Source organism: Narcine bancroftii, chromosome 3, assembly GCF_036971445.1.
Source record: "Narcine bancroftii isolate sNarBan1 chromosome 3, sNarBan1.hap1, whole genome shotgun sequence".
NCBI classification, from domain to species: domain Eukaryota; kingdom Metazoa; phylum Chordata; class Chondrichthyes; order Torpediniformes; family Narcinidae; genus Narcine; species Narcine bancroftii.
In genome coordinates, this window is record NC_091471.1 from 112,722,324 (window position 1) to 112,746,721 (window position 24,398).

Consider the following 24,398-nt stretch of genomic DNA (forward strand, 5'->3'; position numbering starts at 1 on the left):
AAAAAAATCTATATATGTATATAAAAAAAAACTAATAAAAAAAAGTTATCAAATCTAAAATATCACACATAAAACATATTTAAGTCAAACTTAATTGCATGTACTTAAATGGAGTCCACTTCAGCTTATAAAAAGACATCTTATCTTGAATTGAAAAAGGTATCTTTTCCATAATTAAACAAGACTTCATCTCTAAATACCACCTATCTAAGGTTAATAATATTTCTGTCTTTCCAAGTAAGTGCTATTCATTTCTTGGCCACCGCTAAGGCTAAATAGATAAAAGAAATCTGATAATCATTTAAGCCTAAGTCAATTAATGATTGCATATTCCCTAATAAAAATATGCTAAAAACTCTTCTATTTTATAATCTTTCCCCTCGTTCTCAGTTTGGTATAATTGTTCATAAAATTCCTTAAAGTTCTCATTAATCTCCATTGGATTATATGTAATTTGTTTGTCCTTTTTCCTTGATGGCAATACAGTTTTTTTTAGTTTGTTCTGTTTTAAGTTGCCAGGCTAATATTTTGTGTGATTTTTCTCCTAGTTCATAATACTTTTGCTTTATTTTAATTATGTTCTTCTCCACCTTATCGTATTTTATTTTTTTGTCTGCCAATTCTTCTTTTTGTTATATCATCCCTTGTTGCTAGTTCCTTTTCTGTTCTATTTCCCAATTGTAGTCCTTTTTCATCTTAGTTACATAACTTATTATCTGCCCTCTAATGAAAGCTTTCATTGCATCCCATATATAAATTTGTCTTTCACTGATTCCGTATTTATTTCAAAGTATATTTTAATTTGGCATTCAATAAACTCTCTAAATTCCTGCCTTTTAAGTAGCATGGAGTTTAACCTCCATCTATGTTCTTGGTGGGATGTCCTCCAGTTCTATTGCTAATAACAGGGGTGAATGATCAGATAGCAATCTAGCTTTATATTCAGTTTTCCTAATTCTCCCTTGAATATGGGCCAACAACAAAAACATATCAATCCTTGAGTATGTTTTATGCCTACTTGAATAATGTGAGCATTCCTTTTCCCTTGGGTGCTGCCTCCTCCATATATCCATAAGTTTCATTTCCTGCATTGATTTAACCATAAATTTGGCCACTTATTCTTTTTGCTGGTCTTTTGTCCAGTTTTATCCAACATTGGATCCAAATTAAGGTTAAAATCCCCTCCTATCAATATATTCCCTTGCGTATCTACAATCTTCAAAAAAATATCTTGCATAAACTTTTGATCCTCTTCATTAGGTGCATATATATTGATCAAATTCCAAAATTCTGAATATATTTGACACTTTATCATTACATAACTCCCTGCTGGATCTATTATTTCCTCCTATTTTGATTGGTACATTTTTATTAATTAATATAGCTACACCTCTAGCTTTTGAATTATATGATGCTGCCGCTACATGCCCTACCCAGTTTCTCTTTAATTTATTATGTTCCACTTCAGTTAGATTCATTTCCTGCACAAATGCTATCTCTATTTTTAATTTTTTCAGGAAATTTAATAGCCTCTTTCGTTTAATTTGGTTATGTATTCCATTATTATTTGCCCGCACCAGTATATTTTCTCTTGTCGTATATCTCAAAAATTTTACTAAAACAGATCTTGGTTTTTGATGTGCCTGTGGTTTCGGAGCTAGTGTTCTGTGTGTCCTTTCTATTTCCATTCCTTTCTGTGTTTCTGTCATTCCCAGAACCTTTGGGATCCATTCTTTTATAAATTCCTTCATATCTGTGCCTTCTTCATCTTCCTTTAGGCCCACTATTTTTATGTTATTTCGCCTACTATAATTTTCCATCATTTCAATTTTCTAAGCTAACAACTCTTGTGACTCTTAACTTTTTTGACATTTTCTTCCAATTTTCTTCTTAAGTCATTCACTTCCATTTCTACAGCCGTTTCTCGTTCTTCCACATTTTCTAATCTTTTCCCTATTTCTGTCATGACCAGCTCTATTCTATTCACTTTTTCTTCTGTACTTTTCATTTTTCTTTTCATTTCACTAAATTCTAGTGTCAACCATTCTTTTAATGCTCTCATTTGTTCTTGAAAATTTTTTAAATCTATATTCTGTCCATCTGTTTTACCTTCTATTTCTCTGTGCAGATCTTGGTCTTCTTCTGTGTCTGCACTGGTGTTTGTGTCTTCTTCTTCTCTTCCTTGTATCTGTGTCTCTTCTGACTTTCCTGATGAGTTGCTTGTCTCACTTTGCTGGGCTTCTTCTTGCTTGGCTTCTTGCTGTTGGTCCTCTTCTTCTGGGCTACTCATCTGTTAGGCCTCCTGTTGCTGCTCTTCTTTCCTTTCACTCCCTTTCCTGTCGCTTTCCTCTTCTTCCAGCTGAGAGCCCTGGTGTCGGGCACCCCTCAGCTGGTCGCATTGTGTTTGCCCGCTCCTCAGCTGAGCCCCCCTTCTGTCGGTGTTCTCCTTCTACTTAGTAAGCGCACTGCGCACTTTTGTTTGGCTCGAAGAGCCATTTTTGCAGTCCAGCGGTTGGGAGGGTCGCGACTATGCGGGGTCGTCACCAACCTTGGAGAACAGGCTCTCTTCTCCACGACGGCTCCCTGTTTCTTCATGCAGGTAAGGCCTTCTCCTTTCTCTTCCGGTATCTTTTTTCCTTCTTCTTTTCCCGTTGTTTTTACTTTTTCCTTCTTGGGTGCCATTTTCTTTCTTTTCTCTACAACTTTATCTTTTATTTGTTATGTTTTGTATTTCTTGAACTTTGTATTTTCTTCACTTCATTTCTTCTTTTCTGCAGAGGGCTGGTATTCCCTGCCAGCCACTACTCCATCACGTGACTCCAACCAACTGTTCTTAACTGTTTATTGGGTGATCAATATTACATTTAAAAGGCAGCAAAAATTAAAAGAATGTTATCTTTTTTCACGCTTAAAATGACATACCCACTTCTCCCAGGATGTGGGTTCACACGAGTCCATCCAACCTCAGGAAGGTTGAAGGGAATGTTAACTTGCATGCTGTTAGGATTGGGATTTAGAAAATTATACATCTCTAGAAAGCCTTGGCAGGTGTACATCACCATTAAAATTGATATGTGGTTAGGTCAGTGGAATCAATGCTTCTATTTTTGTCAAGTGTAGCAATTGGACTCCTGAAACATCATTCTTAGGACAGTGACTCTAGCATATATAGTAATGGAGCAAATGACAATTAACAGACAAGTTTATAATAATAAAAGGCAAAGAGATGTAGGTTATAGGTTCAGTAGGTTCACAGAGAAAATGGGTGCACCTTTTTAAAATGATATAGCAGGACACCTAATTTAGTAAGTGAGATGCCAGAACAAAATTTGGGATGTGCTATTCTGAATGTACACATTTCACAATCTTTATTTAATAATGTTTATTAAAAATAAATAGTAATTCATTAGTATGATTTTTACTGGACTTTAGTTGGTCTCATTATATGACACAATGACAAGGGCATAGTAGCAACAAAGATTATTTACGCTGCCACTGTATTTTTAATATAATTTAATGGTAGCTATTGACTATTTTGAAACACAATGTCCATGGTGGTACAATGCAGAGACAAGGAAGTGTTTGCTTTCTCTCCACAAGTCTGAAGTAGCATTCATAATATTTCTGCCAGCATACCTACACATATTGTATTATATTTCAGTTCTACTTGACTTGTGAACTCTGTTTTGTCTAAGATTTATGCTTACGTACTGCTTCGTAACTTATCTAATTGTTAACTATTCTAAATACCAACCTGCATTGTGGTTTTAATGTACCATTCTGGAAGTAAGAACAACTAGAGTTCTCTTGCATCAATGGACAGGCTCCATCCCCTTGTGCTCCAGCTCACACCACATCTGGATCCTCGCTCCAGGCCTCTGAGCCTGACACCCCCCAGTCCCCCAAGTCGCAAAGCTGCCAGCCACTGCTCCAAATAGAGTTCTGCCACTTTTGAACAGCAACTTCCACTTTCACACAATACCCACTTTTTTGTCTTTTTTGCTTAATTATAAACACAGCTGTCCCCCTTCACTGTAAACTGTATTGCTTACTGACGCTTAATGGGGTGCTAAACCTGGACAAGACCATTGTAGGTTGACACATTCCTAATAAATCATTCATGGATTTCTCTATTTTTGTATCATCACATTATTTTTTGCATAACAGAAACATTAAATTTTCCAGACACTTAAAAATTTGGAAAAAGGAACTAATTTTTCTGATTTTGCTTCTTTTTATTTTGAAGCCCATTGAGCTGTTTTGCACAATAAGAAACACAAAATTAATCAGAAAGCTTGAGCAAGAGCCTAAAGTCGCAATCTTTTTAGAAGACATGTTGAAACTGGCAATACACTATTTATAGTGAAATGTAATACATCTGAAATCATTTTCTTACCAATTTTTACAACGAATATAAACAGATGCAGCCTTTTCATAGTACTGTCCTTTTTCATATAATTGAGCAGCCTCAGAGAATTGCTGTGAGTAAAACAAAACAATAAATTAAGTTTCATTGTGGAAAACGATCACAGCATGATGGTTCTGGATTTCAATTTAATCTGCATTTCAATTTCATTTAGTTCTATAATATTAACAGGGAACGACAGTGCACAAGTGCTGATAATTACACATTTTTACATAAAATAGCAGCTTCTATTCCCAAGTTAATGCAGTATTAAAAGTACCCTAGGGAGGAATTTACTTTCTGTTCAAAAAGTCTGAACTTGCTTATTAAAGAAAATGTGTTTTTAATAATTTAAACTATTTGTTTATCCTAATGGAAAATCAATTTATTATTTAATATTTTGCTATTATTTTTCAAAAATAGACCTACATGGCCCATAATTATGCTCATCCTGTTACCCAAAAGAAGTGTTCTCCTTAGCAAGTCCCTGTATTCAGGAAAATTTGCTTCTACATAATGGAAGATGTTAGTGTGTGATTTTTCTTTAAAAAAACGTGGCATGTGCTTTTATCCACACCTTTTAAAATATTCACAATACTTTCTCTCATCTTGCTCTGCTCAATCTTTGTCCAGGGACCCATCCTAACTGTTAGCATATGCAGTCCATTTTAGTCAGAAGGTACTTTCAGCCCTCCTGGGAACTGGGTGAAATTTCCAAGTCGTGGATGCAGGATGCAACTTTCAAATTGCAGGTGGATCAACATGTTAAATCTCTAACCCGACGATTTAAAGGGGATCTTGCCCCCCGCAAAGATGCAGTGAGTGATGTGTCACGCCCTCACATGAACCATCAGACATCACGCCCCTCAGCGACGTGCTGCTGCTATGAATGGTGGGGGGGGGGGGGGAGTGGTTACTGCCGCAACATGCTGCTCCAGTTCGTGGTGACGGCTCAATGCGGGATACAGGAGCAATAGCCATCTTCCTTACCCATAATCCCCAAGCACCAGAGCAGTTCCAGAGGCATGGGGAAATATGGGTAAGGAAGACAACCGTTGCTCCCACATTGAGCTATCACCGCGAACTGGAGCGATGTCCGCAGCAGCGGCACATCACAGCCCTCCCAACACCTGATCACAGCAGCGACCTCTCTCCCCCCTAGATTGCAGCCCACTGCTCCCCCCCCAATCCTGGCAGTGGCATCTCAGCTAGGGGTTTCCCTGTGATGCAAGCGCTGATGTCACCAGAGTATCCGGGTCAGCCCATATTCCCTTTTCCAACCGCCGGATCAGGACACCCAGGTAAGTTTTTCTGGGTTCCCTGATCACCTCTGAGAGTGATCCCTTTCATATGACCACGTAACTGGGTTGCTAACTGCAAATTAACTGGTTAACCCCATTTTACATGGCAGTTTGAAAGGGCCTATATGCTTCAGGCCTGGTTCTGTTGTGTGTTATGCAAATTTAATGCCAATTTTAGCTGTTTCATATTGCATAATTTCCATCAAATGTGAATCTATGGGGCAGTTAGTACTTTATCAAGAAACAAAATACTGCAAATCCCAGAAAGATTTGAGAATAAATAATGGACTTAAAACATCAACTCCCTATCTTTCTCCACTGCCTGAATTGAGATTTCCAGCAGTCTATTTTTATTGACATCCTTATTTTGGGTTTAAATCTACATGATCATGTTTAAGACATCAATACAGCTGCTAAACTAAGTATGGTAATGCAGAATTCCAAAAGTTCTTGTGAACTACAGGTACACAATCCTTTATCTGGAACCCTTGGGGGACAGTGTGTTCTGAATTTCGTATTTTTCCGTATTTCAGAAAGCCCACCCTAATTGTGCTGCTGTATCCACCCCCACCCCCTTCCAGTTGCCCGGCTGTCACCCCCAACCGCGGTCCCTCGGCCGCCTCCCCCGACCGACGGTCCCTTGGCCACCTCCCCCAACCGCAGTCACTTGGCTGTCTCCCCTGACCACCGGTCCCTCGGCTGCCCGGCAGTCTCCCTCAGCCGCCCGGTCGTCTCTCCCGGCTGCCCAGCTGTCTCCCCCGACCACCAGTCCCTCGGTGCTTGGCCGTCTCCTCCGACCACCGGTCCCTCGGCTACCCGGCAATCTCCCCCAACTGCGGTCCCTCGGATGCCTCCCCCGACCACGGTCCCTCGGACACCTCCCCTGACTGCCCGGCAGTCTTCCCCGGCCGCCTCCCCCGACTGCCGAATTTTGGAGCTTTCCGGATTTTAGATGTCCGGATAAAGGATCGTGTACCTGTACCTGAGTTTGATGACAATTTCACTTATAACTGTAGTTATACTGCAGAACCAATTTATCTACAGATCTTATACCTTCATGTTCTCTAGAATAACACCACACTCTTTCTTCAAAACTCTGCTGGTGTGTCTGATTGCCTGGTTGACTCCATGTCGAATATCACCCATGCGTATTGACATTCTTGCAATTCCAGCTGAACAAGTTTCGTCATGGTCAAGGAACTACGTAATTAGAACAGAGAAGGTTAATTAGACAGGCATACAATGGACATGAACAAGAACAAGTCAGTAATGACTATTTGAGTTTATGAGACTGGCACAGAAAACATTAAAGAATTGAAGAGGGGAATCAAATGCTATTTGAAAAAAAATACAGTATCATCTATTATCAACATTAGGATGGGGAATCAATGAACTCACATCAACAAGTGGATATTTTTCCTTTTAAACATTACAAAAATAGTTCAGCTAAAAATGGTTCTGCTGTTTGTTTAGAAGCAACTTATCCAATTTCAGAATTCAAGCTATCTCCAATGCAAATTCTAATACCTGTGCACCTATCATTGGTATACATTTATGGTCAGCAATGTCATTTCTTAGATGGGTTGATTCCCTAATTTCAATGCAATGCCCTGTGGATTTTCCTCCATTAAACTTTCATCAACCCATTTAATAATAAGTGTGAAAAACACAAAATAAAAGAAAAAGTGGTCAGAAAGGACTATGAGAAAATTAAAAAAAAATAAATCTGAAACAACTGTTGTGAGTGGAGGAAGATTGGCCTCCCTGCCTGCCTGGAATGTGTATAGCGGGTGGTCACATATCCTCCTTGTCTAAAACTTATTCAGAAGTCACATCACCTGTCAGTCAAAGTTGGACCCCAGTCATCCAATAGTGCACACCTTAAATCATTGGCTAGCAATACAGATTAGCACTATATTTAGCACCAGCAAAGAACACATTTGCTCTATCTGCCTCGTGGTCCAAGCCCCGGACACTACTCCATGCCAGGTCGCTTCCATGGACATTGCTGGAAGGGTCATGGGTAAAGTGTGCACTACACTGAAGCTGAGCCATAGTATTGTGATAGATTAATACCTGCAGTAAAGTCACACCCCCACTGATCAGGGAACGTAAGAGTCCCCATTTATAATGTGTGACAGGGTCAAACAAAGGCTTACCATTGTCAGAGTCTAATTGATGTCAGAGGTGAATGTCAGTATCATCACTTACATGAATTGTGTATCATCTAACATACTCCCATTTGTTTCCCGTGTGTTAATAAAAGTTACGTGTGATTGTAACACTTGTGTCCAGACTTGTCTCTGTGAACCCACTTAACCTGATATTCTTCTCAACACAACAAATGCACTGTGAGAAGGGTTCAAAGAATTACGACCGGACACACGTGTAGTCTTAACTATGTGGGAGTGGGAGATTGTATTAATAACTGTTGGGTACATGATTTATTATGTACCTGCTCACCAGAGGGGATAGCAGGAGGCAACCCACAGATAGGAGTATAAAATCCCCAGGTGGACCGATCACCATCAGGGGTTCAACTGTTTGTCGGCATGGCTGGCAAGGCATGCCACACCAATCTATTGAGTCGACAGGTTGGACCCCCACGGGCAGAAGGAATTGGGGTTTCCTGGGACCAGAAAGTAGTGGGCAAGCTCTATCGCTACTAGTATCCCTACTGAGGCTCCAGTAGAATATCATGTTGGAATTAAGCAGAAAGTGTGCTCAGAACATCGAGCAGTTAGAATGCATGACCATCGAGTGAGGGTCTATGCAGGAGGCACTGGATGCTGCTAGGGCATGCACAAGCTGCGTAGAAGCAAAGTACACTGAAGCTGCCAGCCAAAGTGCCACTGAAGATGCCAGGTGGTCAAAGTGTGGCAGCTTCAAGCAGCCCGTCAATTTGGCTGGCAGGTTGATGTGGTTAAGATCATGGAGATCATTATACGTGGGAAGGAGAGTGATGCATATTTGGAGGATGGGGATGTGTGTTGGTCACTGATGACGTGGCATAGGCTGGGTCTGATTACGCATGCTCCCTTGCCCCCCCCCCCCAACGTCCCGTCGATACCCCAATAACCAATGCGAGGTCATAGCGAGGGAGTACTCCGCCAAAGAATTGGCTGCGATGGCAGGCAGATACCACCAGAGGTCAGGTGAGCATCTGGTTGCCTGAATACTCCGGCTGTGGGACGAAAGGGCCCACAATGTTTGCCTGACCCATCTAGAGGCTGGCACTTTGGGTAGTCTGTCCACATAGCACTCAGTCAACAACTCCCTTTAGATGCATCCTGAAGGAATTGAGGAGGAAAGCACGCTGTGGGATTGGGTAGTAACTGCAGTGCCCACGCGTTAGAGTGGGTCCTGATGTGCTGACTATAGTGGCACATTGCTAGCAAGGTCATCAGGGAATGGGTCCTTATCACCAACCTCTATTGTGGGGCTCCTGGATGCAACCTCCCTGAGGACATCAGGGTAACCCCCGACCTTGGGGGAGGGGGCACCTAGTCACCACCGTCCACCCCGACCTCAGAGGGGTGGTCTTGCTCTTGATGAGTACTTCAACCAGCAAGATGGTCCATGAAGCCATTGCCCTGCTGGAAGGACTGGAGTATTTAGAATGAGGAGCACCCACAAAGAGGTCTCCACACAGGTTCGCCGGGTGGAGACAAAATATGAGGAAAACAGGAATGGTGAGGACCATAGGGACATGTATCATACCCGGGCACATGCAGGGGTAGATCATACCTACTTACATGGCATATCCACTGCCACCGTGTTTGCCATGTGGCAGGAATACTGCGAAAAAACCTAGGCTGCCCATTCCGGTGCTCATTGTACCCCTACAACACAGCCTTCTGCTCAACTCCCACCTCAAGTGGCCCCTGCTGCCCTTAGGGAAGAGATCATCTCTCTTGTGTGAGAAGAATGGCTAACAAAGCATGCTGTCACACCAGCCACACCCCCCCCCCCCCCCCCCACCACTGTGTGGAACAATGTGGCCCCTGCTCCATAGGGTGGAAGCCAGGGACCCCGGTGGATCCACTCAGTGGATCTGTCCCACTCAGGTGACCCAAGGCCTTTTATCCCAGTGGCTGTCCACTGGGAAAAGGAGAATACGCTGTGCTGGATGGCAGTAGTTAACACCGAGGAGGAGCACACAATCATCCCTGGGAATCCCGCGGTATGGAGATGTCCTGAAGTCATTACAGAGAGATTGGGGGAGGGGGGGTGCCTTCCATCTTCTCTGCCAGAGAAGTCACTCTTTGCCTCTCCACTGGGAACGGGCCTCTCTACCCTGTCCCAGTCCTGGTAGCAGCCTCCCCCAAGTGCATTCTTGGAAAGAATGTACTCAAGGGGTAGTCACTGTGGACCAATAAGGAGAAATTTACTTTTGGCTTTGCCCGGGCAACTATTCTCGTCGGGGCGGCCAAATGGACTCCCCTTGTCAGTCTCCCTCCCTTCCAGGCAGTCTGTACCCTCTGGTATCGGGTGTCAGAGGGCAACGTGGAGATCATGGAAGAGGCCCGTGTAAAAAAAATATGCAAATTAAGTGAAAAATTGCTCATGCAGTAAACCAATTTTCTTTACTTACTAATCATACATTTTTGATTAAAATTATATGGAAGCAAATGCAGCAAATTCTGAAAAAGCTCCAGAATATTTATTGGATTTTTAGTACAAAATAAAAACACATCAAGGCAACTGGAATAAAAAACTTGCATTGATACTGTCAATTTCCTCAGCACGTCATAGTCCCTAGTACTGATAGGTAAGTTCATCTGTCAAGGTAATCCTAATATCTATTTGAGTTTCCTGTACCATTCTGCATGACTAGGACATTAATTTTCTGTGAATATTTTGAGGATTTGGTATAATTGATTCAAAATTATCTGGTATTATTTATCATTTTGGATTTGTGATAACTTAAAAGGAAGCCATGCAGGTTTCCAGTATGGTATTCCATTCAGTCTTGTCTGGTTAGTTTTTTCCTGAGCCCTACAAATTATTTTTCTTCTAATGGATCTTTAATTGCTTTTTAAATGAGAATTTAATTGAGAATTTCCTTTACCCAACATTTCTAGATCATAATTCTCCTGCATTTTGTATCAAAACCTATAAAGCTTTGTTTCAAGGTTCATGAATGATCTGCTAGTGGGAACAGTTTCCCCTTTATATTCTATCCAAAGTAATCATAATCTTGCACAACTCCATCAAATCTCCTCAAACTTCTTTGCTCCAAAGAGATAGGTTCCAGCTTCTCCATGTTAAATTTACAGCTGAATTAGCTCATCCCAGGGACCATTCAAGAAAATCTCTTTAGCACCCTCTCACCCTTTTAAAACAATCTGACCAGAACTGGATGCATAATCCAGATGTGGCCTAACCAGCATTTCATAATCATTCCAAACCATTTCCCTGCATTAATGAAACAACATGTTTTCTCAAAATGTCCTTCCCCTTCCAAATATTTATCCATGGGTCCCTGTAACCATTTAACACAACTCTCTGCATTTTGACTTTGATCCAAATCTTCATGCCATGTTGTCAGTACCCCATTTATTCCAACCCTGTGAACCAGCCCTGCTGGTTGTGGCATTGTTAAATGCCTTCTGTTCAACATATTGTTCAAACAAAATAAAACTAGGTGCTTAAAGTTCATTAATGTAATAACAAAATGCTATTGTGTTTTCCATTAAATGGAGAAAAATAAGATCTTGCCTTATTGTCTTCAGTCATGCCTTTCTCATAATGTGCCAATGCATTCACATAGTCACCTCTGAAAAACACATTGGTCAATGTAACATAAGCATAATTTTATCATTAATCTAAAAAAAGAAAAAGTCTATTTGGTGATATTTCATTACATAATTTGTAAATCACATAACTCATCCAATTACTGGTAAAATTGAATGTTTTTATTTTATTTTATTAGAATGATTTTTACATGTATAGAATATGAGAATTGTCAGAAAACCCGAGTGCATTTACATGCAAAAAAATAAAGATAGCAGGAGTATGCAAATAAATTGACCAGTAGTAGGTGCTGCTACTAGTATATAACACAAATTGACCAGGAATGAATTACATGGCATAAAAGTGGAAAAACTCTAGCTTCTACCACAAACTGTTTGCAAATTCTAGTTAAAGGAAAAAAAACATTCAAAAATCCAACACTGATTAATAACGAGATTTTCAGATGGTATTCAACCTTAAATTTGGTTTAAATTTATTTTAGATAAATATACTGTACTTAAATGATCCTGCACTTCCCATTAAGCATTTTATTTGGGCAGAAAAATTGCATATAGTGTGGAATGATGGAGAAAGATAAAAAAAGTTTATCAATTTGCCATTAAATAGGAAACTATCAATTACATACTTCTTTAAACACAGAAGGATCACTGGCTCCTTGTCCACTTTTATACTTACATGAATTCCAGTTGAATAGCGTACTCTTTGGAGATAAATGGAATCTGATCAGGAGCCAGTCGTTTTGCTAACTGCAAAGCACTGTCCCAATGTTGTAAGTCCCTCCGCATCTGTGCAATGATATCAGTTAAAAAGGATAACATAAAAGTAACCAACATGATTCAAAAATAACAACGAGCTGATTTACATAGATAGTACTTTAAAAATATAAAATTATTAGGTCTGAAAAGTCAATTCTGCTTTTTAGTTTTTAAACATATGTTTTCAAAGACAGTAATTTTTAACATACGTTTTCAAAGACAATACTCAAAGCTTAAAAGATCCAACAATCATCATTGTGGCCAATATTGTATCAAAATAAGAACAGTGTCCTGTGAAGCAATATCCTATTGGCAATTCTGATTCCTCAAATGGATTTAGTGAAATTAGGTATCCTATCTGTGTGCAGATATTGAATAAATAAGGAAGCACCACACATTCTTATACTGTAGTAAATGTGAATATTTAGAGGCATGTGGTCTTTTACAAAGAGTGCAAGAAACATAAAATTAAATAAAGGTTCAAGAACTTCTTTAAAAATGATCTCAGGTTGAAATATGAAGTGTTTACATTAAAGTAACACTAAGCTCACCTCTAATGCAGCAATTGGACAGCTGGAAGCCAGATACAGATCCTGTGCTAGATTAAATTCATTTGCAAACATTGCAAGATGGCCAGCTAGTAGGTTGTGGTCTTCTAGTCCCTAAAATAGAATCAACATTTATTGTCATGAACATGTTACAAAATTAATTGTTTAGCGGCAGCATCACACTGCAAATATTGCTATAAATTACATTTAAAAACAAATAAATTAGTGCAAAAGATGTGTGGTTTATATATTAATAATGAATATGACACAACTGAAAACTTTTAAAATCTGTGTTTCTTATTGATTATCTCAGCTTGCAAAGAACTAGAAATTACCCTGACAGTATCTGCCCCTGTTTTCTTGTTAGGAAAATTATTTCTAATGTCAAATTTTCACTCTTCAAAATTTATATATTTATACTAGGTAGACTTGGACATACCATTTAATTGTGTTATTTCTATTCACCTTATGTTGTGTATATTATGAAATATTAATAAAAAGATTGGAAAAAGACAGCATCTGTCCCAAGTTGGCTAGGAAGAACGTTAAAACAAAATTACTGTTTTCACTGATTCATCTTGCAATGATTTGCAAAATAATAATATATCTGAATGTAATTTCCATTTAACAAGAGCTTCAAGCCAACTCTTAAATGTTAAATTTTTCTTCTGATACAACAGACTAGAAAATCAGACAAACTGAATGTGGCAGTCAAGAAATATGGCCTGGAAGTGTTAGCTGAATATGTGATGAAGATATAATTTGCTTCAAGAGCAGAAATGCGTGAAATGCGAGAAAAGGAGCAGAGTATAATTGTGCACTCATCAAGAGTTTCCTATTCATTTGTGTATTTTGCATTTCTGGCAAAAGTCATCTAGTCGCATTAATACATTAGCAGCAAACCATGATTTCAGGTGAAATAATACAATGACTGCATTCAATAAATGTTACATAAAGTGTGACACAAAATAGTTGCTTCTACTTTTTTTGAGAGAATATTGTTTTGGTTAATATTACAAGTTGATCCATTATTATAAACAAGTTCTTTAGCAACAGCTTAGATCAGTACAGCACAGTACAAGCCTTTAGATGCACAATGTTGTGACAACCTACATAAACCTACTCCACGATCAATCTAACCCTTTCCTCCCTCATAGCCCTTTACCCTCTACTTTTTATACATCCATATGCCTTTCAAAGAATCTTTTAAATGTCCCTATTGTAACAGCCTAAACCTCTACCCCCAGCAGTACCCAAGTACCCATCACAGTGTTTTAAAAAAACTTGCTCTGACATCACCCCTAAACTTTCCTCCATTCACCATAAATGGATGTCCTCTAGAATTGGGGATTGATGCCCTGAAACAAAGGTGGTGGCTGTCCACTCTATCTATGACCCTTATAATCATATACTGGTACATCTCCATTAAATTGGCTCTAATTCTTTGTTGCTCCAAAGAGAAAAGCATGAGCTCGGTCAACCTTTCCACTGAAGACATGTCCTTTAATCCGGGCAGCATGTGGGCAAACGTCCTCTGCACCCTCTCTAAAGCTTCCACATCCTTCTTATAATGAGGCATCAAAACTGAACACGATCCTCCACGCCTAACCAGAATTTTGCAGAGGTGCAACATTACCTCACTGCTCTTGAACTTAATATATTGACTAATGAAGGCCAACACACCATATTTCTTCTTAACCAACTATCAGCTTGCACAGCATGCTTGAAGAATCCATGAATTTGGACCTGAAGATCCCTCTATTCTTCCACACTCCTAAGAATTCTGCCATTAACTTTGTACTCTGCTTCAGCTTCAATCTTCCAAAGTGCATAACTTCATACTTTCCTGGACTGAACGCCATCAGCCACTTCACCTAACCCTGCATCCCTTCTATATGCTGTAGTAGCCTACAACAATCCTCTACACTATCCACAACAACTCCACCTTCATCTCATTTCCAAACTTACTAACTTGCCTCTCCTTTTCCTTATTCAAGTCATTTAGAAAGATCACATAGAGCCAGGGTCCCAGAACAGATTCAAGTGGAACACCATTGGTCACAAAGATCCACTCTACGACTACCCTCTGCCTTCTGTTGACCAGCCAATTCTGAATCCACGCAGTGAAGTATCCATAGATCATATGCTTCATGACTTTCTCGCTGAACCTACCCTGGGGAAACTTGTAAATGCCTACAAAAATACAGATCCACCACATCCACTGCTCTACGTCAACGTTTTATCATAACATTTGCAACCTTCTAGTAACACTCCTGTGGCAAAGGATGATGCAAAGATAATAGTCAATGCCCCATCAATTTCTTCCTCGTTTCTCATAGTAACCAAGGAAACAGGGCCCTCCATAATGTTTGGGATAAAGACACTTCTTTCCTTTATTTTCCCCTGTGTTCCACAGTTTTAAATTTGTAATCAAATAATTCACATGTGATTAAAGTGCACATTCCAGATTTTGTTCAGAAATATTTGTATACATTTTGGTTTTACCATGTAGTAATTACAGCACTCTTTATACATAGTCCCCTCTTTTCAGGGCACCATAATGTTTTTTTTAAATTTTTTTAAATTTTTCACACTATGAACCATATTAACCAAAATACACACAAACATTTCCTTCTTGAATATACACAGTGTCATTTTCTCCCCTTTTCCCCCCCTTCCCTCCCTCCTTCCCACCCCCCTCCCTACCCACTAAATGTTCAACATATACAATACAATAAACCCATTAAACAATGTCATCACACAATGAAAATAAACAAGAAAATTATGTCATCTACTTTTACACATTGGATCAGGTCATTTCGTCTTCTTCTCATTCTATCATTTTAGGGGATGGAGGTCCGCGGTAAGCCCTCTCTGTTGTGTTCCATGTACGGTTCCCAAATTTGTTCAAATAATGTGACTTTATTTTTAAAATTATATGTTATTTTTTTCCAATGGAATACATTTATTCATTTCCATGTACCATTGCTGTACTCTCAGGCTCTCTTCTGATTTCCAAGTTGACATTATACATTTTTTTGCTACCTAATAATAATTTTTTTTTACGCTTCATCCAGTTTGAGGCCTAATTCTTTACTTCTTATATTACTTAGAAGAAAGATCTCTGGATTTTTTGGTATGTTGCTTTTTGTGATTTTATTTAATACCTGATTTAGATCTTCCCAAAACTTTTTCACTTTCTCACATGCCCAAATTGCATGTACTGTTGTTCCCGTTTCCTTCTTACAGTGAAACTATCTATCTGATAATGTTGGATCCCATTTATTTAACTTTTTGGGCGTGATAAATAGCCTGTGTAACCAATTATATTGTATCATGTGTAACCTCGTGTTTATTATATTTCTCATAGTTCCAGAGCATAGCTTTTCCCATATTTCATTTTTTATCTTTATGTTTAGATTTTGTTCCCACTTTTATTTGGGTTTATAGCTTATTTCATCATTTTCTTTCTCTTGAAGCTTGATGTACATGTTTGTTATAAATCTTTTAATTATCATTGTGTCTGTAATCACATATTCAAAGCTGATTCCTACTGGTAATCTCAGTCTGCTTCCAGTTTGTCCTTTAAGTAGGTTTTAGGGCACCGTAATGTTTAGAACATTTGGCTTCACAGGTATTTGTGAGCACTCAGATTAAGTTTAATTGCTTCATTGGTGCAAGCATATGAGAGCTAGGCTTGCTTCTAAACTTTTAATCACCTTTAGTTGTCTGTAGTTGCTATTTTTAACACGAGGACAAGAATTAAGCCAATGAAAGGTTTAAAAACAAGAATCAAACAGTAAGAGACATTGTCCAAAGCTCAGAATGACCAAAATCAACAGTTTGGAACATCATTAAGAAGAAAGAGCGTTCTGGTGAGCTCAGTAATTGTAGAGGGACTGATAGACCAAGGGAGACCTCCACTGCTGATGACACAAGAATTCTCATCATAATGAAGAAAAATCCCAAGATCAGAAGCACTCTTCAGGAGGCAGGTGTGGATGTGTCAATGACTACTGTTTGCAGAAGACTTTATAAACAGAAATACAGAGGCTATACTACAAGATGCAAACCACTAGTTAGCCACAGAAACAGGCCAAGAAGTATTTAAAAGGGCCTCCAGAATTCTGGAAAAAGGTCTTGTGGAGAGATGAGACCAAGATTAACCTGTATCAGAGTGATCGGGAGAGTGAAGTGTGGAGGCGTAAAAGAACTGCCCAAGTTCCAAAACATATCACCTTATCTATGAAATCTGGTGGAGGAGGAGTTATGGCCTGGGCATGTATCTTCATTGATGATGTATCTGCTGATGGCTGTAGCAAAATGAATTCTGAGGTGTAAAGAATCATCTTATCTTAAGTTTAAGCAAATGCCTCTAAACTCATTAGATGGCAATTCATCCTTCAGCAAGACAATGATCCCAAACACACTGATAAAGCAACAAAGAAATTTTTCAAAGCTAAAACCTGGAAAATTCTTGAATGACCAAGTTAGTCACCCAATCTAAATCCAATTGAGCATGTCTTCTAAATGCTGAAGAGAAAACTTAAGAAGGCAAATCCCTGAAACAAGCAGGAGTTGAGGATGCCTGCAGTAGAAGTTTGGCAGAGCATCATCAGAGAAGATATTCAGCACCTGGTGATGTCTATAAATCACAGACTTCAAGCAGTCATTGCATGCAAGGATATCCAACAAACAACTAAACTTGACTACTTTAATATACAACCATACTTGACTTATGCCTGATTGAGTAACATCCAACCACAGAGGTTACCATGAGGGCTTAATAAAAATTTATGCCAGGACTAACGTTGGCAGGTGTTAGCGGACATTAAATCATGCATCACACTTTCAACATTTTCGAGGAATTGACAAATGAAGAGTTGCTTGAACTGGAAGAGCAGCACATTACAGAAGTTGCAGCAAGAGAAAAGGAAGAAGAGGAGGAGGATCCGCGAAAAAGATTCACCGTGAAAGGTCTAGCAGATATGTTTTTGACCTTTAACAGTGTACTGAAATAGGAAGAAGACATAGATCCCAATGCAGAACATTATCTTTTAGTAGAGAGGAAAACAAATGATGCATTTGCTTGCTATAGGCAAATTTATGATGAGATAAAGAGACAAACCAAGCAAACCACACTAGATATCTTCCAGAAAAAACCATCTTCTCCCACACAAGAGCCTCAGCTAGATCCTTCAGGTGAAGTGATACTGGTATTTGCATTGAGGATAATGGTATCCTCAAATTGGTTATCCAACTGCACGAAAACCAACAAGGTCAGATCAGATACAGCAATAAGCTCTCTGAACCCTTCTCCATTAATAAAGGCGTGAAGCAAGGCTGCGTTCTCGCACCAACCCTCTTTTCAATCTTCTTCAGCATGATGCTGAAACAAGCCATGAAAGACCTCAACAATGAAGACGCTGTTTACATTCGGTACCGCATGGATGGCAGTCTCTTCAATCTGAGGCACCTGCAAGCTCACACCAAGACACAAGAGCAACTTTTCCATGAACTACTCTTTGCAGACGATGCCGCTTTAGTTGCCCATTCAGAGCCAGCTCTTCAGCGCTTGACGTCCTGTTTTGCGGAAACTGCCAAAATGTTTGGCCTGGAAGTCTTCCATCAGCCAGCTCCCCACCATGACTACCAGCCTCCCCACATCTCCATCGGGCACACAAAACTCAAAATGGTCAACCAGTTTACCTAACTCGGCTGCACCATTTCATTTGATGCAAGGATCGACAACGAGATAGACAACAGACTCGCCAAGGCAAATAGCGCCTTTGGAAGACTACACAAAAGAGTCTGGAAAAACAACCAACTGAAAATCCTCACAAAGATTAGTGTATACAGAGCTGTTGTCATACCCACACTCCTGTTCGGCTCCAAATCATGGGTCCTTTACCGGCATCACCTACGGCTCCTAGAATGCTTTCACCAGCGCTTTCTCCACTCCATCCTCAACATTCATTGGAGCGACTTCATCACCAACATCGAAGTACTCGAGATGGCAGAGGCCGACAGCATCGAATCCACGCTGCTGAAGATCAAACTGCGCTGGGTAGCTCACGTCTCCAGAATGGAGGACCATCGTCTTCCCAAGATCGTGTTATATGGCGAGCTCTCCACTGGCCACCGAGACAGAGGTGCACCAAAGAAGAGGTACAAGGACTGCCTAAAGAAATCTCTTGGTGCCTGCCACATTGACCACCGCCAATGGGCCAATATCGCCTCAAACCGTGCATCTTTGTGGGCAGCAACCTCCTTTGAAGAAGACCGCAGAGCCCACCTCACTTACAAAAGACAAAGGAGGAAAAACCCAACATCCAACCCCAACCAACCAATTTTCCCTTGCAACCGCTGCAACCGTGTCTGCCTGTCCCGCATCGGACTTGTCAGCCACAAACGAGCCTGCAGCTGACGTGGACATTACCCCTCCATAAATCTTCGTCTGCGAAGCCAAGCCAAAGAAAAAGAAAGAAAAAGAATTTGATGATGACAATGAGCGTACAATTGAAAAGTAAACAAAAAAAGGTAGCCTATAAAATTAAAAGCAAGTGTTCAGTGAATTCTTTTGTTTTTATTGATTTTGTTGAAGATAATACTGTACCGTGTACTATATAGTCCCTAGGCTCTGCACAGCTGCCTTCACATTGGATAACACTTCAGCACTAGTCATGGTAAGTGCAGTACATATACAGTCTTATTCCTATTATTACTTGCGTAAGTATATTTTTATACATATTGTACAGTATTTAGATTTTATTAACTATGGTATTTAGATATGTGTATGTACAATATTGAAGTTTAAGCAAATAAGTATGTGTGTCATGGTATCTTAAGTTGTACAGTGTACTTCACCTATAATGATCGATTTACGCCCAAATCGATTTGTGCCATCACTTCCAGAACATAACTTGGAAGCAAGTCGATGCATGGCTGACATATCATTGCTATGTCTCAAATATTCTTCTTCTTTGGCTTGGCTTCGCGGACGAAGATTTATAGAGGGGGTAAATGTCCACGTCAGCTGCAGGCTCGTTTGTGGCTGACAAGTCCGATGCGGGACAGGCAGACACGGTTGCAGCGGTTGCAGGGGAAAATTGGTTGGTTGGGGTTGGGTGTTTCCTCCTTTGCCTTTTCTCCTTCAAAGGAGGTTGCTGCCCGCCGAACTGTGAGGCGCCAAGATGCATGGTTTGAGGCGATATCAGCCCACTGGCGGTGGTCAATGTGGCAGGCACCAAGAGATTTCTTTAGGCAGTCCTTGTACCTTTTCTTTGGTGCACCTCTGTCACGGTGGCCAGTGGAGAGCTCGCCATATAACACGATCTTGGGAAGGCGATGGTCCTCCATTCTGGAGACGTGACCCACCCAGCACAGCTGGATCTTCAGCAGCGTGGAGTTAATGCTGTCGATCTCTGCCATCTCGAGTACTTCGACGTTAGGGATGAAAGCGCTCCAATGAATGTTGAGGATGGAGCGGAGACAACGCTGGTTGAAGCGTTCTAGGAGCCGTAGGTGATGCCAGTAGAGGACCCATGATTCGGAGCCGAACAGGAGTGTGGGTATGACAACGGCTCTGTATACGCTTATCTTTGTGAGGTTTTTCAGTTGGTTGTTTTTCCAGACTCTTGTGTAGTCTTCCAAAGGCGCTATTTGCCTTGGCGAGTCTGTTGTCTATCTCGTTGTCGATCCTTGCATCTGATGAAATGGTGCAGCCGAGATAGGTAAACTGGTTGACCGTTTTGAGTTTTGTGTGCCCGATGGAGTTGTGGGGGGGCTGGTAGTCATGGTGGGGAGCTGGCTGATGGAGGACCTCAGTTTTATTCAGGCTGACTTCCAGGCTAAACATTTTGGCAGTTTCCGCAAAACAGGACGTCAAGCGCTGAAGAGCTGGCTCTGAATGGGCAACTAAAGCGGCATCGTCTGCAAAGAGTAGTTAACATAACATAACATAACAATTTACGGCACGGAAACAGGCCATTAGGCCCTTCTAGTCCGCACCGAACCAAACACCCCTCTCTAGTCCCACCTCCCTGCACAATGCCCATAACCCTCCATCTTCTTCTCATCCATATACCTGTCCAACCTTTTCTTAAATAATACAATTTACTCCGCCGCCACTATTTCTCCCGGAAGCTCATTCCCCACGTCTACCACTCTCTGAGTAAAGAAGTTCCCCCTCATGTTACCTCTAAACCTCTGCCCCTTAATTCTTAACTCATGTCCTCTTGTTTTAATCTTTCCTCCTCTTAACGGAAATAGTCTATCCACATCCACTCTGTCTATCCCTTTCATAATCTTAAATACTTCTATGAAATCCCCTCTCAACCTTCTACGCTCCAAAGAATAAAGACCTAATCTGTCCAATCTCTCCCTATACTCTAGATGTTTAAACCCAGGTAACATTCTGGTAAACCTTCTCTGCACTCTCTCCACTCTGTTTATATCCTTCCTATAATTAGGCGACCAGAACTGCACACAGAACTCCAAATTAGGCCGCACCAACGTCTTATACAGTCTCAATATCACCTCCCAACTCCTATATTCCATGCAATGATTGATAAAGGCCAGCATACTAAAAGCCTTCTTCACCACCCTATTCACGTGAGTTTCTACCTTCAGGGAACGATGTACCGTTACTCCTAAATCTATCTGCTCTTCTGTATTCATCAATGCTCTCCCATTTACCACGTACGTCCTATTCTGATTCTTCTTACCAAAATGAAGCACCTCACACTTATCAGCATTAAATTCCATCTGCCATTTTTCAGCCCACTTTTCTAAGCAGCCCAAATCCCTCTGCAATCCTTGAAAACCTTCTTCATTATCCACTATTCCACCTATCTTAGTATAGTCTGCATATTTACTAATCCAATTTACCACCCCATCATCTAGATCATTAATGTATATAACAAACAACAATGGGCCCAATACAGATCCTTGAGGCACACCACTGGTCACTGGCCTCCAACCTGACAGACAATTATCCACTACCACTCTCTGGCCTCTCCATTTCAGCCAATGTTCAATCCATTTGACTATCTCAAAATTTATACCTAAAGACTGCACCTTCTTAACTAACCTTTCATGTGGTACTTTATCGAAGGCCTTACTGAAGTCCATATAGATAACATCCACTGCGCTACCCTCATCCACATTCCTAGTCACCTCTTCAAAAAATTCAATCAGATTGGTCAAACATGACCTTCCTCCCACAAATCCATGTTGAGTGCTCCTGATCAGACCCTGTCTATCCAGATGTTTATAAGTACTATCTCTAAGAATTTTCTCCATTAATTTACCTACCACAGATGTCAAACTTACAGGCCGATAATTGCCAGGCTTCCTCCTTGAACCCTTTTTAAATAACGGAACCACATGCGCAATCCGCCAATCCTCCGGCTCTATCCCCATATCTAATGACATTTGTAAAATTACCGCCAGAGCCTCTGCTATTTCCTCCTTCACTTCTCTCAATGTCCTGGGGAAGATCCCGTCTGGTCCCGGAGACTTATCCACCTTTATATTCTTCAAAAGCCCTAAAACTACATCTTTTGTAATCTCTATATTCCCCATATTTACCCAATTTGCTTTTTTTATCTCACATCTCCCAATATCCTTCTCCTTAGTGAATACCGAAGAAAAGAAACTGTTCAATATCTCCCCCATTTCTCTAGGCTCCACACACAGTTTTCCGCTCTGATTCTCTAAGGGACCAATTTTGTCTCTAGCTTTCCTTTTACCATTAGCATATTTGTAGAACTCTTTTGGATTAGTTTTCACCTTGCTTGCCATAGTTTCCTCGTACCTTCTTTTAGCTTTCCTAATTCCTCTCTTAAGATTCCTCTTACATTCAATGTATCTTTCAAACATCCCCTTAACTCCATGCTTCTTATATCTAATGTATGCCTCCCTTTTTCTTCAAACCAAGTTTCCAATATTCCTTGAAAACCACGGCTCTCTCAAACCTTTTGCCCCTCCTTTTAACCTAACAGGAACATAAAGCTTTTGCACTCTCAAAATCTGATCTTTAAAAGACTTCCATCTCTCTACTACATCCTGCCCATAAAACATATTGTCCCAATGCACACCCTTCAAGTTCTTTCGCATCTCCTCAAATCTAGCTTTTCCCCAATCAAAAACCTCAACCCTTGGCCCTGACTTCTCTCTTTCCATAATGACATTGAAGCTGATGGCATTATGATCACTGGACCCGAAGTGCTCGCCAACACTAACCTCCGTCACTTGACCCATCCCATTTGCCAACAGTAGATCTAACACTGCTCCTTCTCTGGTTGGCACCTCTACATATTGTTGTAAAAAACTATCTTGCACACATTTCACAAACTCTAACCCATCCAGTCCTTTCACAGAATGTGTTTCCCAATCTATATGTGGAAAATTAAAATCTCCCATAATTACAACCCTGTGCTTATCACAAATATCTACTATCTCCCTACAGATTTGCTCCTCTAGGTCTCGGTCCCCTCCGGGTGGTCTATAATACACCCCTACAAGTGTAACCTCTCCTTTCCTACTCCTCAGTTCCACCCAAATAGCCTCCGTGGATGTGCCCTCTAATCTATCCTTCCTAGGCACCGCTGTAATATTTTCCCTGACAAGCAATGCAACCCCACCTCCTCTTGCCCCTCCGACTCTATCACACCTAAAACAACGAAACCCAGGGATATTCAGCTACCAATCACATCCCTCCTGCAACCATGTCTCACTAATCGCTACCACATCATACTTCCAAGTATCAATCCACACCTTCAGCTCATCCACCTTTTTTACAATACTCCTGGCATTAAAATATATGAATTTCAGAGATTTCCCAATTTTTAATCCCTGTTTTCCCTCATCTTTAATAACAACATTATTTACTTTTCCTGCCAATTGCCCTTCATCTTCTTCCAGAGCATTTCCCTTCTCTATCATCTGCCCATCCATATTCAAATACTTACTACAAACTTTCTTTGTTTGCATTCTAACCTTCTCCTTACTGCTCTGTACTATTTTGTTCCCTCCCCCCAACCATTCGAGTTTAAAGGATCCTTAGTAGCCCTAGCAAATACCTCTGCCAGGATTCTGGTCCCCCTGGGATTTAAGTGTAACCCGTCCTTACTGTACAGGTCACATCTCCCCCAAAAAAGGTCCCAGTTATCCAGAAACTTAAAACCCTGCCCCTTACTCCACCCCTTCAGCCACGTGTTAATCCTCCACCTCATTCTATTTCTATTCACACTGTCACGTGGCACCAAGACACAAGAGAAACTTGTCCGTAAACCCTGATGGGGCAATTTCATCAGCAAGACATTGAGGTGACTAATGGTGGTACCTCAGTTGTGGAAATCCTGAAACAACAAATCTCTCTCTGCAAACCTACAAAGAACCTTCCTGAGTGGTAAACATTTACCTTTCGAGGACCAAAGCCTGGTGAATTTTATGCACGTTAAATTTTGTGCACAGTATAAGAATTGCCTGCAACCAGAGAACTTGGAAGAATGAGGTGAGTTTGAACTGTGAACCAAAGAACTTTTCTTAAATTTACACACATTACATACATGTGCGCTTAGAATTAGAAGGGGGTTAAGTTGGGTTAGTTAAGTTAATATAGATAAGT

General features: G+C 40.5%; 2 protein-coding genes across 12 annotated transcripts in view; one reads left to right on the forward strand and one right to left on the reverse strand.

Annotated features, from left to right (window-relative positions):
• The window catches only part of rfc1 (replication factor C (activator 1) 1), a 138,830-nt gene extending 125,129 nt beyond the window's left edge, over positions 1-13,701 (forward strand). For both annotated transcript variants that reach the window (XM_069924920.1, XM_069924921.1), the window contains exon 26: positions 13,447-13,701. The gene's annotated coding sequence lies outside the window, so the exon portion shown is untranslated. The remainder of the gene's footprint in view (positions 1-13,446) is intronic.
• wdr19 (WD repeat domain 19) overlaps positions 1-24,398 on the reverse strand; it is a 184,735-nt gene that overhangs the window by 53,999 nt on the left and 106,338 nt on the right. For all 10 annotated transcript variants that reach the window (XR_011353628.1, XR_011353629.1, XM_069924914.1 and 7 more), the window contains 5 exons: positions 12,770-12,880; positions 12,139-12,248; positions 11,428-11,485; positions 6,760-6,906; positions 4,397-4,479 (listed from right to left, as the gene is read on the reverse strand). Coding sequence is in view for 8 of the 10 variants with exons in the window: in XM_069924914.1 (XP_069781015.1) it covers positions 4,397-4,479; positions 6,760-6,906; positions 11,428-11,485; positions 12,139-12,248; positions 12,770-12,880 (509 nt within the window). In the remaining 2 variants the exon portion in view is untranslated. The remainder of the gene's footprint in view (positions 1-4,396; positions 4,480-6,759; positions 6,907-11,427; positions 11,486-12,138; positions 12,249-12,769; positions 12,881-24,398) is intronic.